At 32.2% G+C, this 14,316-nt stretch overlaps 3 protein-coding genes across 6 annotated transcripts in view; 1 reads left to right on the forward strand and 2 right to left on the reverse strand.

Moving 5' to 3' along the window:
- The first annotated feature begins 338 nt into the window (after positions 1 to 338).
- Positions 339 to 3,652, forward strand: LOC117603854 (cyclin-dependent kinase 2). 2 transcript variants are annotated; one of them, XM_034323386.2, is made up of 5 exons: positions 339 to 475; positions 2,155 to 2,350; positions 2,423 to 2,695; positions 2,813 to 3,016; positions 3,093 to 3,652. In XM_034323386.2, coding segments are annotated over exons 1-5 (786 nt in total). In that variant the 5' UTR covers positions 339 to 473; the 3' UTR covers positions 3,204 to 3,652. The 2 variants fall into 2 exon arrangements, with proteins under 2 accessions (XP_034179277.1, XP_034179276.1); XM_034323385.2 differs by lacking the exon at positions 339 to 475 and adding an exon at positions 507 to 1,019 and having other exon boundaries at positions 3,093 to 3,646.
- Positions 3,653 to 4,040: 388 nt separating this feature from the next.
- LOC143305811 (uncharacterized) lies at positions 4,041 to 6,848 on the reverse strand. Its single transcript, XM_076690874.1, has one exon. It carries the CDS (start codon positions 5,831 to 5,833, stop codon positions 4,835 to 4,837), a length of 999 nt encoding a protein of 332 aa, XP_076546989.1. The 5' UTR covers positions 5,834 to 6,848; the 3' UTR covers positions 4,041 to 4,834.
- A 142-nt stretch (positions 6,849 to 6,990) lies between these two features.
- LOC117603846 (microtubule-associated protein tau) overlaps positions 6,991 to 14,316 on the reverse strand; it is a 29,554-nt gene continuing 22,228 nt past the window's right edge. For 2 of the 3 annotated variants that reach the window (XM_034323367.2, XM_034323366.2), the window contains exons 3-8: positions 13,945 to 14,082; positions 13,515 to 13,723; positions 12,980 to 13,165; positions 11,933 to 11,977; positions 11,037 to 11,198; positions 6,991 to 10,248 (exon numbers count right to left, since the gene is read on the reverse strand). In XM_034323367.2, coding sequence (XP_034179258.2) covers positions 10,168 to 10,248; positions 11,037 to 11,198; positions 11,933 to 11,977; positions 12,980 to 13,165; positions 13,515 to 13,723; positions 13,945 to 14,082 — 821 coding nt within the window. In that variant the 3' untranslated portion in view covers positions 6,991 to 10,167. The remainder of the gene's footprint in view (positions 10,249 to 11,036; positions 11,199 to 11,932; positions 11,978 to 12,979; positions 13,166 to 13,514; positions 13,724 to 13,944; positions 14,083 to 14,316) is intronic. The other variant, XM_076690865.1, reaches the window with a different exon arrangement.

Below are 14,316 nucleotides of genomic sequence, written 5' to 3' on the forward strand. Positions count from 1 at the left end.
AACGAGGAACTAAATTTGTGGTCTGGTTTACCTTTTTGACATATTTCGCGAGTAAAAAATGAACGAAATCGTAGTTCTCAAATTTCTTCTACCTGGAGGCTTGTAAATCGTCCCCTGGGTGCTCGTTTTGCTCTATTCGACCCAAAGAATGTTAATCTGGTACCTATTTGGACATACGATTCGCTATTTTCCTGACCGTCGACAGACATCAATTTCAATATTTTATAACTTTTTGACTATTTAGTAGGTAATATAAGGACCAGACTAACATTCTTTAGAGCCTCCTAAACACGTCCCTCAAATTTCTTTACAATCTGTTCAATAAAGACGACGTAATTTCAGAACTCGTTTCTAGGGGTTTTTCTAGGGACTGTCTTTGAGTTTTCATCGCTTGCATCACCTTAAGTTTTTAATCTTCCTAAGTAGGATGTAATAATATGTAACTTTTTATCCTTTTTGGCGAACGAAATAAAATGTTAGTACGTAATCGTATGTTACTTAATAATTACATACCTTTTTAATAAGTGGTAGTTTAACGAATCGTGGAGTGGTGTAGTTAAAGAGCAACGAACTGAATGTTATCGAGTTCGTTCACCTGTTACGTCGCTGATGATTTAATAAAACCATCAGTCGTTCAGTTTCATTGATTTCTCGAATCGATTAGTCTAAACCCTTTTAATAAAAATGGCTGCTACGAAATGCGCATGTCAAGCGGTTTTTTGGTGTTGATAAACAAAGAAAATTGAGCAAACGCGTGTTCCAGTTATCTATTAATCGTCGGCATTGTTTGTCGGCGCGTCGTCGGCATTGAATAACAGAAAATTTCGAGACGGTGATAAAAGATTGACAGCTACAACGGAGTGTCAAAACAAAAACGACAACGTCGAACGTGACGTTGAGGTTATGGACAACTTCGTCAAGATAGAAAAAATTGGGGAAGGAACCTATGGGGTGGTTTATAAAGCGAAAGATAAGTTAACCGGAAAACTGGTGGCACTTAAAAAAATTCGTCTTGAGACGTACGTCGTTTTGTAATATTTATATATAAAAATTTGTTACTTTTGAATGCTCATTCTAGGTGATGTGTCGTTTATAAGTACCCTCTATATTAACCGCAAAAAATGGGCATACATTACGTATAACAATAATTTAAAGTTATTAGAATTGGAGCGAAAATGCTTAAATGTATCACACAATGTATTACACATGTAGGATCTATGTTTTCAATATTTCTACCAAATAGCTTTATTATTACTTTGTTGTTTATATATTGTAATTAAAATAGCAAAAACACTTGTCTAATAGACATTTTCCACTCTGTATATAAGAATATATATAGCTGTTTCATTAATCTTAAAATTAAATGTAATTGTATATTGAATGATATTTGTACAAATGTTCTAATGTTTAATGGCTATAATTGGTTTTTATTCACATTAAATTATATAGAATTCTTCATTTATTAACAGATAAATTATGCTGTTTTCACCTGTTTAGTGTTATAAATATTGAATGTTTTATATACTTTCAGAAATACTTATTCCACACAGTAACACACTACATAAGACATTTTAAATATTGTTATTAAATTTATGTATTTATTAGGTATTTAATATGTTATCCTTTTGGAAACTAATATTCTATTTATTATATAAATAATTTGCATGTTTCTAGGGTTATTGGATCATTTCTATGTAATTGTTCTTGTCTTTAACCATGTACATAACTTATCAAGATAATTCAAATTTATTGAGCTTGTGCTTATTATGCATTGCTAACACATCTGCTAACTTACACATTGGGGTCAGCTGAATCTGCAGGGGCCACGTTATACTAAATTTTCGTAGCACCACATTATTCAGCTTGTCCCATTGTGTTATGCTCGCCTGGTTTTTGATTTAAAATCTTTTAATTAATTTAACAAGTATACAAACAGGATTTTCCCTATGTGTTTGTTTTTCAAGCTTATTTGTTTTATTTGATTCAAGTTTACAAAATGTATGGTTCATGTGGCTTAATGGAGATTAAATATTGTCCTTTTCAATGGTTTTATATGTAAATGAATATATGGCAGAATATATGATATTTAGTACTCATATTTTGTATTTGGTTGTTAATTCATGTGAGTAATAAAGAAATATTGATTTGTATTAGGGAAAGTGAAGGTGTTCCATCCACTGCTATTCGAGAAATATCATTATTAAGGGAACTTACACATCCAAATATTGTTCAATTATTTGATGTAGTAGATGGTGATAATCATCTCTACCTTGTCTTTGAATTCTTGCAACAAGATTTGAAAAAATTATTAGATTTTGTTAAAGGAGGATTAGATCAGGCTCTTGTAAAGGTATTGCTCTCAAAAGTCAAGATTCAAATTAGGTATATGCATTGTTCAAAGACAAGTCTATTATGTTTACAGAGCTATCTATATCAATTATTGAAAGCAATATCGTTCTGCCATCTTCGGTGCATTTTGCACCGAGATCTAAAGCCACAGAATCTGTTAATAGATCGGGAGGGTCATATAAAATTGGCAGATTTTGGTTTAGCCAGAACTTTTGGTGTTCCTGTTCGTACATACACACATGAAATAGTAACATTATGGTATAGAGCACCAGAAATACTTTTAGGAACGAAATTTTATTCTAATGCCGTGGATGTTTGGAGTCTTGGTTGTATATTTGCAGAAATGGTACGTTAATTTCAATATTCATCATATACTATTGTTATACCAGTGATAAATAATTCTAGAACGTGATCCAATTAATAATAATTTTAATTTTTCAAAATAGTAATATTATTCTCATAGGCAACCAGAAGAGCTCTGTTCCCGGGTGATTCAGAAATAGATCAACTGTTTAGGATATTTCGTACATTAGGTACACCTGACGAGAGCATTTGGCCAGGAGTGTCACAGCTACGCGATTACACATCAATGTTTCCGAGATGGGAACCTCGGTGTTTAGATGAAGTTGTACCTTCCTTTGATTCTGATGCCAAAGACTTACTTTTGGTAAGAGTGATACTTCATAATTAACAATGAATTACTCTTTACTTATAGCAGTTTTAATTACTTCTTGTTTTAACAGAAACTCTTGACTTATGATCCCAGTCAAAGGATAACAGCAAAGAAAGCATTAAGTCATTCTTACTTTAATGGAGTTACATTAGTTCCACCACCATTGCCAAAGAAAAACTGATATAGCTAAACAGGATGGGTCATAAGATATGTAATTTGAAATATTTCTGGTATCCTTAATAATAATAAAAAAATTCAAAATATTAATATTTTGATTTCAAAAAAATGTATCATATGACTATTTAATTATGAATGTAAATAATATTACTGCTTCTCCCCAAAATACATCACAGTATTAAATTTTACTGTAATAAAATAATTAATTCGTTTATTTATGTAGAACAACAGAAATATTTCGGATGAACATAATTCGTGACACGTACTATACTGTCCCTTAATTTACCTTGTTTCATAGTTCTCATTTCACAACAGCACAAAACTGCCAATAATATAATTATTAAAGTCAAATATATTTGGAATCTCTTATTAAAACGTACTTCCAATTTTAACACATCGAAAATGTATATGCAATAAAGGTCTATTTTGCTATGTACATCAAGAACTATCTATGCATTGTTATTACCTTAGAAATTTCTATATTCCATATCTCGAATATACATTCGTAATTCTTACGAATAATGTATGATTTTAATTTCAATTCGAATGGATTTATAAATAAGTAATCGTAAAGGTTCCAGTTAGAAAACAATATTTTTCAATATTTTGCATTAAAATCAACAAAACTGTATTTTGTGATGTTATGTGCAGTAAATATTATTATGATGTACTATTTACATATTGTTAAACTCGTTTCATACATAGTAATATATTTGGTATACGTGTACAAATATAATTAAAAAGAACAAATTGTTCACAGGATATTTCATAAATTGCAAAGATTTTAAACGAAAATCATTTGTTAATACAAAATTTTCATAATTAATTTTATTCGATATATTTCATTAAAATTTGATAATGAGGCTTACTTTGTCGTATACTTCGTTTCATATTTTTATCGATAATTTACAATTTACGAAACATCGTGTACTTGAAATTATGTATATACTGAATAAATTATTAATATCCCAAACTTCTCAACCTCTTTCATAATATCATCTTTGAGATAAAAGATGCGAGGTTGCGACCGAATGAACTTCGTTAGAAAGAAATTGGCTTGCAAGTGCTTCAAGCCATTACTTTCTTCATGGCGTTTTGATTATTCTTACAGTCATTTACAATTACGTAAAGCAGCTCTACACTCGTCAATACAATATAAAATTATTAACTAGAAAGTGCATACTTATATTAACTTATCCTTACACTCGTACCAATCATTTCCTTAAATTCATTCTATGTGGAAAAAGGAACTGATTCAGAATTTGAAATTTCTAATTTATTGATAAGTAAATTCGTGAAGACCTGATAGACTTATTTAACTTCCACTCAGCAGACTCCAGGTTAATAAAGAAAATATTGCTTACAGAAGCAACAATGTAATTAGTATCAAAATACGGTATACAGGATGGCCCATGAATCTGGGCCATGCTATAGATTTAAAACGACAGAAAGTAGACAACAATCTTTTGGAATATCGTACTTCCCTTGGCACCAATCGCTGAATCCGCTCCTGAAACGAAATTTACAAAATAAACAAAATAAAAGTTTTCTGGTATCCAAATAGACCCAGAGTCCGCTGTGGTGTATCAGGTGCTACTCCGTGCTGCCTCTAAGTAATTAATTAAAAAAAAAAAATTAATGTGCGACGCTCAGTTTCGGCAAACTGAGTTTAGAACGCGTCTCGTTAGTCGAGGTAACTTCCTGTGGCGTGGGTGAAGGTGCTAGTTTTGGAAGTCGTAATTCTTTTGGGGATGCTTTGCCGGAGGGACGAGGAGAAACTTTCTCAGGACTGCTCAATCGAGAACTATTAGAAGAAGCAGGTGATTTTGGTGTTTTATCGTCTGGACTTTTTAATCGAGGACTATTAGGAGAACGAAGGGTAGCAGGTGATTTTACCGTTTTATCCTCGGGACTCTTTGATTGAGAATTATTTGGAGACTGTGGAGGTACAGGTGATTTTGGTATTTTATCCTCTGGAGTTTTTAATCGAGGACTAGGTGATTTTGTCACTTTGTCTTCTGGACTTTTTACTCGAGGACTGTTAGGAGATCTCACAGTTCCAGCTGATTTTACCATTTTGTCTTCAGGACTTTTTGACTGAAAATCAGTTGGAGATTGTGGAGGTACAGGTGACTTTGTCATTTTATCCTCTGGACTCTTTGATTGAGGATTGTTTGGAGATTGTGGAGGTACAGGTGATTTTGTCATTTTATCCTCTGGGCTCTTTGATTGAGGATTGTTTGGAGATTGTGGAGGTACAGGAGATTTTACCATTTTATCTTCTGGACTTTTCACTCGGGGACTATTAGATCTTGGAGTACTAGGTGATTTTACTGTTTTGTCTTTTATATTTCTATCCTCCACAGTGGGACTTTTCTTGCTTCCTCTTTCCACCTCCATTGTTTCAGGAGATGTTAGATTCTTTCTAGACCCTGCAGAATCTGGAGATTTGGCCAAGCCACTTCTAATTGCTCTAGGGGTCACTATGGAGGAGGATGATGTTAGGTTTTGGGCCTTTGTCGGAGTACTTGGTGGCGGTTGTGGCGATTCATCTTTCGTTTGTTCAGTTGAAGGATTGATTTCTTCGTCATCTTGAACCTGTAAAATACAAATTAATGTTAGTATAGGAAACATGGAGAAGCATTTGCTGGCTTAGATCAGTGAAATGCAAATTAATTACACACTCATTAAGATATTCTTCATATCATATATGATACAGGTCTTGCAAGTAGTATAAGTAAATCATTGCTCCTCCATATTTAAGAATATCTTATACCATACTCTTATGAGTTATAATAACTCAATTTTTTTTTAAATAGACGATTATATTATCTTTTGCAATTGAATTTAATCGGTTAATTGTTACTTTTTAATACTATAAATTATAAATAGTGCGAAGACTGACCTTGATTTACAGAGGCGGTGATTAGCGATGCTTCTGTGTCCACCGAGTGTAATTTGTGAAGGTGAGGTACACGCTGTGCTTATTAATCCACGCAACTGAAGATAATTTACTAAACGTATCTAATACTTTAGGAGAGAAAAGTTAAAGTGGGATCTGTTTTTCGTTGAAAAATTTAGCATTAGCTGTTGGAGCTAAATCTACCATTAAATATGTGCTTTCAAATTAACGCTTATTATGTGCCAAATGTTACTACTCGTTGTTTATTGAAATAAAAAAAAGGCCATAATAAAATTGTGCATTAAAGTGACGTTATTTGAAATAGCATATTTTAAAGAAAACATTTGTGAAATATTTATACAAAGATTTCGCAGCTCTATAAAACCTATACGACGATTTTTGTTGTATCTTGTAAAAGACTGAAGTATCTTTAATAAATAATGTTTTATGGTTGTGATAATGTTAATTTAAGAATGCATTTTATATTATAGATCTTATAATATTCGTTCTCTTTTTATATTACCACATTGTGTATGGTGTTTTTTTTTTAATTTCCTTTTAAAATATATAAAGTTAAAGTTGCCATTTACATTATTTTTTTTAATTTTTTAGAATTAGGATTTGTTTCATTTTAGATTTTAATTTTCAAATGTTACTTATTTCAGAATTTTTATTATTAAAAGCTACCACCAATTTAACCAAAATATTTTGTAATCCATACACAATGTGTTAACACATTTATTTAAACTATATATTTAAAGAATGTACTGTAACTATAATATTCTATCATTTTGTGTAACGAATATATCAAACCTCTTATTTGAAAAAATGATCTGTCAGTTGAAACAGAAATGGATGCAACTGGGTTCAATAAAAAATGCCCGTAGTATTAATTTAAAAACAAAAATATTATTATAATAGCTCTTTTGTTAATTCTGACAGGTATGCCGAATATTCGTTATACAATTGCATTCGTACGAAGTTTTACAACGATTTCAAATATTACATACTTAATTAATCGTCGCCGAATGTCGGATGGTTAATTATAATCCACCAGTATGGAAGCAGTAAACTAGAAGTAATATGTATTACATACTTTCTTAGCGTAGATTTGCATGAATTCATCAAAAGTGACATGACATTGTGAGAAAGTGAGTTTCGCACGATGTCACTGATTTCCATCCCTTTATTCACCATTCTTCCATAGTTAATTCTCATTTTTCAACTGACTGTATCAGCGATAAGACCTAACTATTTATTTCTCGTGTATGCAACAAACAGGTATAGTTTTACGTATCTACAAGTAACGATTATGAATTGATCGTGCTACATTTGCTGACGTTTGCACGGACTGATAACTATTTATTATGGCTGATGATAGTTTAGAATCTAAGCCTTAGATGTTGAAGAAATTCCAAAGTATCACGAAATATGGGATACCATGTTCGTTGACATAGTGTCTACATCGGGTCTAAATACAATATGAAATGTATCGCGTGAATTTTCTTTTTTCACTCGAAAAAAGATAATCACTTGAATATGATCACGCGTCATAATTCTCTATTACAGCTTCCGGTTCTTCTGCATCGTCAAATTGAATTTTTCTACTGATCTATGTAGAAGAAAATTCATTTCATGAGATAAGTTACGTTACGAGTTTCATATGATAATTACGTATGTTAATTTAGTTTTCCGATTTATTTGCAATTTAAAAATAAGTAACATCCATCACTGGAATGTCATTTTAATATCCACGTTTCTCTTCCATCGATAATAGTTTTTAATCAACGTGTATTTTAACCAACGTAATATAAATGTATGCTCTACATACATTTTCAACAAAAATTTTAATGAACAAATTGTTTTATTCTCAAATTTTCAGTTCTTTCTTCATTTATCATTTAACGATAAAATGTAACTGTCGTTATTTTCAATTACTCAATGTGTTTATGCAACATCCTTCATATGTTTGTTATTATAATAAACATCAAAGTGAGTTTAGAATAGTAAGATTGAAAATCATACGCGTTAGCATGTTTGTTTAATTTTCATCTCACTATTCTAAATATGAAATGGGTGATTTTTAATTCGGGAGTAGGCGAGTTCAGATAAACCTCTAAATGTTTACGAACTTCTATTGTTACAATGTATATATAATTACAATAATTCTAATAGTTTCTTATTTTTCATTGAATATCAAAGAAATATGTTGATAACTAACCACTGATTTTTATAAGCGTTGTTTGCAGTATTTGTAATTAACACGTTAACAGCCACCCTGCATCCCCACAATATTTTAATATTTCTAATTAAATAAATAAAAGAATTTTTAATATTAAAAGTGATGATCAATCAAATGTCATTCAAATATGACAATCAACGTGTTAATATTAATAATCCAAAATGTTACTCTTTTATTTTATTTTTTATTTTTACTGCTACAACACATTCAAAGCTTCCTGTTAGTACAATAATCAGCCATTTCCAAGACAGCCTAAAAATCACGTTACATCTCGTAGGTTTAACAAAAATACACCTACTCTCGGCCACGATAAATCGCAATGCTAATCGATTTGAACAATGAGTCCTCTATTATGTTATTCGTACGTATTATTTCTATTTGTCCTGTTGGGATCGTATTCTAAAAAACGATCACGAAAAATGAGAATTCGCTTGTTTTTGACTTAAGCGTATCACGTTATCGCGTCTACCTTTCAGACCAGAAAAATCACACCGGAAGTATCTCCAGTCTTAAATGCATCTTAATGCGATTCTACAGTATATAGCAAACAATTGCTTAGCGTTTTGCATAACATTTTAGCAAAGGAAGTCTTCTTTTCCTTTCTTCTTACATTCTAACGTTTGAGTTCGCGACAAAATGTCATTCTTATAAAAATTTCACGCTAACCGTGAGCGAGTTTGCGCTATGTGTAATGAAGATGATTAGTGTTCGTTTGGAATTGTACGAAAATTCTTCGACGGTTATTTTTTCGATCTGAAAAGGTATCGCGAACTGTCCCCTTTCGTGCCAACAAAATTATTTTGCGCAACACGTTGAATGCCGCACGAAATTGAATGTTTTCAAATGGATGGATGGTGAAAAATTAGACTTTAATATTTGATTAGTCAAAATTCAGATTGAACGCGTGCAATTTAGATTTCCCTTCTTTAAGGGAAAAAATATTCTATCATATATGGTTTTTAGGAGGATTTAAATTAGTCTCTCCCTGGTTTCCTCTAGGATCACCCTAGAATTTCCCCAAAATCCCCAAAGTTATAAGGCAAATGATGGAAAAAATACTTCTCAGGACCTAACGACAAATTCTTCGCAGCTGTAATATAATAAAATCGTAAATTAAAGCATTCAAAACCCTAAAAACTCAGGATCTTAAACTGATCAATACTTTGATCATGACTTCGCCATATTGAGCGTGCCATCTTATGACGACACCCCGACGTCGCGCTTGCCATCTTATGATGCCATCAGTGCTGACAATGCTAACCAAAAGAAGCCTATATTGCACCGAAGTCGAACCGAAGAACACCATTTTATCCACCTAATTAAAGATGTACCATCGCGGCACTCAACGTGTTAACAACCGTCCCGACGACCCTCCGTTCTTCACCCTATCCTCTATCAACTTTCATGATACATTCGAAAACAATCGACGTCGTGACGAGTGTTCTGCAGATAAATGCGTGAAAAAAAGAATCATTTGCCGTGGATATAATCGATCGGAAAGACGTAAATGTATGAGAAAAAAAGGTGTCCCCTCGTTTCCTCGATCAAGTTCCTTCGTATGGCACGTATATTACGGAATCTTCTGGTTATTGCTGATACGAAGCAACAATGGGATAAAGCTAACCGATCGATCTGGCCACGATTGTTGAATTTATTATTAAACCTGTGTCCAACTCGTCCCTCGTACGTTCGATTCAAAAGCCCTCCGATTCAATAATCGGGGTTAGAAATGTACGAGGCGATTAATCAGACGCAAGTGATAAGGAAAAAATCGGGTCTAGCGGTCGAGTTTGTTTTTTTTTCTTTTTTTTTTTCATTCGTGATCTAGCATTCCTGGTTGAGGTTCTCGTCCGAAGTAGGCAGGCCATTCTTACCGGAGGCGACCGTGCCAGGGGGCACAGGGCTCTGCGGGCACAATACACAGGATTAAGGTGGCCCATTAACCACTGCGTTACAACCTAGGAAGGTCATGCTAGTCTGGGTCACGTTAACCCTTTGAAGCATCTAGCTTTTCTGCTGTTCGTGCAGAACGGAACGGAAATACACTATCCATCATCGATTCGTCACTGGGGTCAGTCGAAAGCACATAGGGTGTAGGTGATAATTTATGACTGACTCGTTATTTCATTAAATAGCAAAAATGCAACAAAAATTGATCGTGCTAGAAAGTATAAAAGCAATTAAAAATATGCCTCAAAGGGTTAAGAGACTGTTACATTTATTAATCTAAATGGAAAAATTTCATTTATATTTATGAATGTATATTGTCTCGTGTCGAATAGATTCACTTTTCCCTTAAACGTATATAAAAAATGATTTTGTTTTAAGTATTCATTAAATCTACTATTTTCCTCTTGAACCGTAACTATCGCACAAAACATTGCTGAGAAGCATGCGACGCGTGTTTTCAAGCGCTTTCGGTGGTAAACAGTGCATAAATAAGTGGTACAACGAGGAATCTCGAGAAAAAGGTCGTAATTTTCAAGTATTGTTAATCGAATAACACAATTTACCACAATTTATCAAAAAATAGTTAATTATATTTTTTGTAACACATGTAAAAAGAATGTAATGAAAACTTGAATTGTGCACAGGGGTTGAATTTTATATTCAAAGGTACAATAATTTTTATTCTTTTTTTTTTTTTAGAAACGAAGTAACTAATTCTCGAGATTCTTTTGAACAAGACATACCTGTGATCCACTGCCACTGAGACTTTCTACGTTTGATCCAGTTTGTCGAAGATAATCTCGGTCGTTGAAGATCTTTTTATCACCACCCCCAGGCTTATGCTTCACGTTATCCATGGATCCAATTTTACTCTCAGCTTTGATATCAATTTTCTGCGTCTGAATCTGAAAAGAGTAATAACGTTCATTACTTCTTACGATTTTCTTCTTTCCAAAGGTACAGCTACTAGAATCCATAATTTCAAATGATTTTAAAAAAATAATATTGTATGAATATGAAACAATTTATGAATGAAAAATTCTCTTATCAATTGACAAATTTTCTTTTAGAAGTTGAAATTCTATTTCGAATAGATTTCGTGTGTTTTCTAATCTAGGTTCGATTTTGCCACATAAAAAGATCACCCATTCGTGATACGAACATTTATACTAAATTTGAAACATGCAGAACATGCTTTAATCTTTCCGAGATTAAATCTACTTACTCGACGAACTTACTCTGAACGAAGAACGGACAAATTTTCATGAACTTACTTTGCTTTGCCACAAAAGCAACGGAGTATTAGTTTAAACGGTCACGAAGTTAGTTTTTAGTCAAATTGATTAATCACTCCATTAACGATTTGCAATTCATTGATTTAAATAATGTTCTGAGTATGTGTTGTAATGACCAAAATGAATCTCTTAACGTAGTAATGAAGATACAAATATATATGGAAGGATAATTAACATTTAAACAATTGTTGACCGATTATGAAACAAATATTTTATATTTTGTTACTGTAATTGGAATTGTTTTCATTTTAAACGATTGCTTAAATAACATTTGTATAATGTTGAAAGTAATCGGTCAACAATGTGTGAAATGAATGTTTCATGAAATTTCTTGACATACTTACGTCGTTGTTCGTTTCCTGCGGCGTCTTAGGTGGCGTTGCCGATGACTGAATATCAACAAACAACAATGACTTATTAATAATGATAAGTGACAATACATGCGTACAAAAGAGGAATGTGTGTTTTGTACATCTGAAGAGATTCAGAAACTTTTCCATCATCTACAGGATACATGTTCCAAAAGAAAAATTAAATATCTATTATATCTTCAAAGAAATAAATATTTTTCATTAAAAAAATGTTCAATAGCATATAGAATTATTTAATAATTAAATTTCTCTCGATGCTAAAATGAAACACTAATCTTTGAACTAAATAACATATGAGACGTAAATGCGAATCTACGTTGACATTCTACATGCAACGATGCAATCAATAACAAAATATAAATGTTCTCTAATTTATCAAAGTTCTATTCCCGTGGTGTACGAACGAAATGAGCACTAGGTTACTGTCATGAACAAAGCAGGTGTTTAATAATAAATGATTCATCGCCACATTAAATGAGCACTATAAATGTCAGTGAAATTAAACGAAAACGTAACAATTTATTTAACAAAAACTGATGAACGCTCAGATATGGAAATTGGGGTTTATAAGTATACTTGTTTCAACGTTTGAATAATTAGTTACAGAAATGATAAGAATGAAAATGTAGGGACCATGACAAGTGGTAATATTGTAGAATATTGTATAAATTATTATTAAAATAACTGTAAACCGCACGCAAGTGAACTCGTAAATAATAATAAAATACTATCAGTTAAATTCTGAAACTATAAAACAAAATGTTTAAACGCAGATAAAAGATTAATAGAAGTTATCTAAAAATATTCAAGCACGACACTTTCTCATTATCTCAAAAAATAATAGATAACCGACCTGGTAAATATTTTATACAAAATTGTTTATTAATATTGGAATAAAAAGTACGAATTATATTTTTAAGGAATATTCATATTTGGGTTGAAATAATAAGAAAGTATCTTCAGCACTCATTCAAATATATAGATAAATATTTTTAAATTAATTGAAAATGAGATTCTTACTTTAACGCTGCCACCTCCGGGGACGTGTTTAGCGTTGTCTTTGGAGCCGACTTTCGGTTTTGCCTTATCTTTGAAATCGAGCTTCACAGTCTCTATTTTCTTATCACCACCCCCAGGTTTGTACGTCGCGTTCTCCAACGACCCAACCTTCGGTTTCGCGTTCCACTGAAGTTTCACTTGAGCGATCTGCGATGAATTTCCAAGAGAATATATAAATACTATTAAATTGAATTGAAATCTATAAATCTATAAATAGCCCGGTTTTATACTTTCAATCGATTTTGTACAGAAAAACAAGTCCATGTTTTGTATAAATATCTGTAGATATAACAGCGAAGGAAAAGCAAATAAAATCCACATTAATGAGAGCTTTTAGTCATTAACATTGTGCCCTACATTCATCGCACAAAGACGATCCTACATTTTCTAAAGTGTTCCATATTATTTGTCCGTCACATTGTATTCGTCAAAAGTGGGTTTAAAAGCTTTGTAGAAAAATAAAGGTAAAATATATATTACACTACTACTATTTAACCTTTTTATCGCCACCACTGGGTGTGTACTTCTCATTTTTCGCTGCGATTTTCGGCTGTGCCTTGCTGAAGTCCAACTTCCTGTTCTCTATTTTCACCTTTCCACCCCCTGGCTTGTAGCTCGCATTTTCCAGTGAGCCGATCTTCGATCTTACCGTTTTCAAATTTGGAGACGGTGCTGAACCCACTTGAACTTTGTTCATAGGCAGCTCTGTGCGATTCAACAGAAACTATTGCATCAGTTTATGAAATGATTATTTTTTAATAATATAAAAAAAGGCTGTTTGTGATCTGCATATTGTACTTTAGAATGAATTCAATTTAATATTCATTTAATTAAAAAAAAGTACTGTGTAATAAATTATTGTATTTCTAAACGTATACTTATTTTACAAAATTAATGTTTGTTCGATTGTAAAAATAGTTCCTTACTTTTTTTTTCTTGGCCACCTGTCGATGACGGAGTTTCCGGAGTTCGTGGCAAAGATTTGACAGATTTGCTTGGCGATTTCACAGGCGATCCAGCTGTTGATTTTTTCTCCGTGTTTGATACACTACCATTTTCAATTTCTGCAAAGCAATAAAAACAACGCTGTAATATTTATCATAAATTTCAACGATTCCAAAAAAGTATCACCGTTGAATTTACGAAGCAAAATCTTAATATTTCAATAACGAATCGAGCCGAAACAAAAACAGTATAATACATCCATCTCAAAATTTACTATAAAAACACCGTCAAAAATAAAATTTCATATTTTTCATCTTTCTTTTTTCTATAACAAAACTATACACTTCTTATAT

Source organism: Osmia lignaria, chromosome 11, assembly GCF_051020975.1.
Source record: "Osmia lignaria lignaria isolate PbOS001 chromosome 11, iyOsmLign1, whole genome shotgun sequence".
NCBI classification, from domain to species: domain Eukaryota; kingdom Metazoa; phylum Arthropoda; class Insecta; order Hymenoptera; family Megachilidae; genus Osmia; species Osmia lignaria.

Excerpts from the sequence above, each read along its gene's own strand:
- LOC117603854 (XM_034323385.2), top strand. The coding sequence starts at position 904 with ATGGACAACTTCGTCAAGATAGAAAAAATTGGGGAAGGAACCTATGGG. Across the intron at positions 1,020-2,154 it reads AAAAAAATTCGTCTTGAGAC|GGAAAGTGAAGGTGTTCCAT; the intron begins GTACGTCGTTTT and ends GATTTGTATTAG. Across the intron at positions 2,351-2,422 it reads TAGATCAGGCTCTTGTAAAG|AGCTATCTATATCAATTATT; the intron begins GTATTGCTCTCA and ends TTATGTTTACAG.
- LOC143305811 (XM_076690874.1), bottom strand. The coding sequence starts at position 5,833 with ATGTTTCCTATACTAACATTAATTTGTATTTTACAGGTTCAAGATGAC.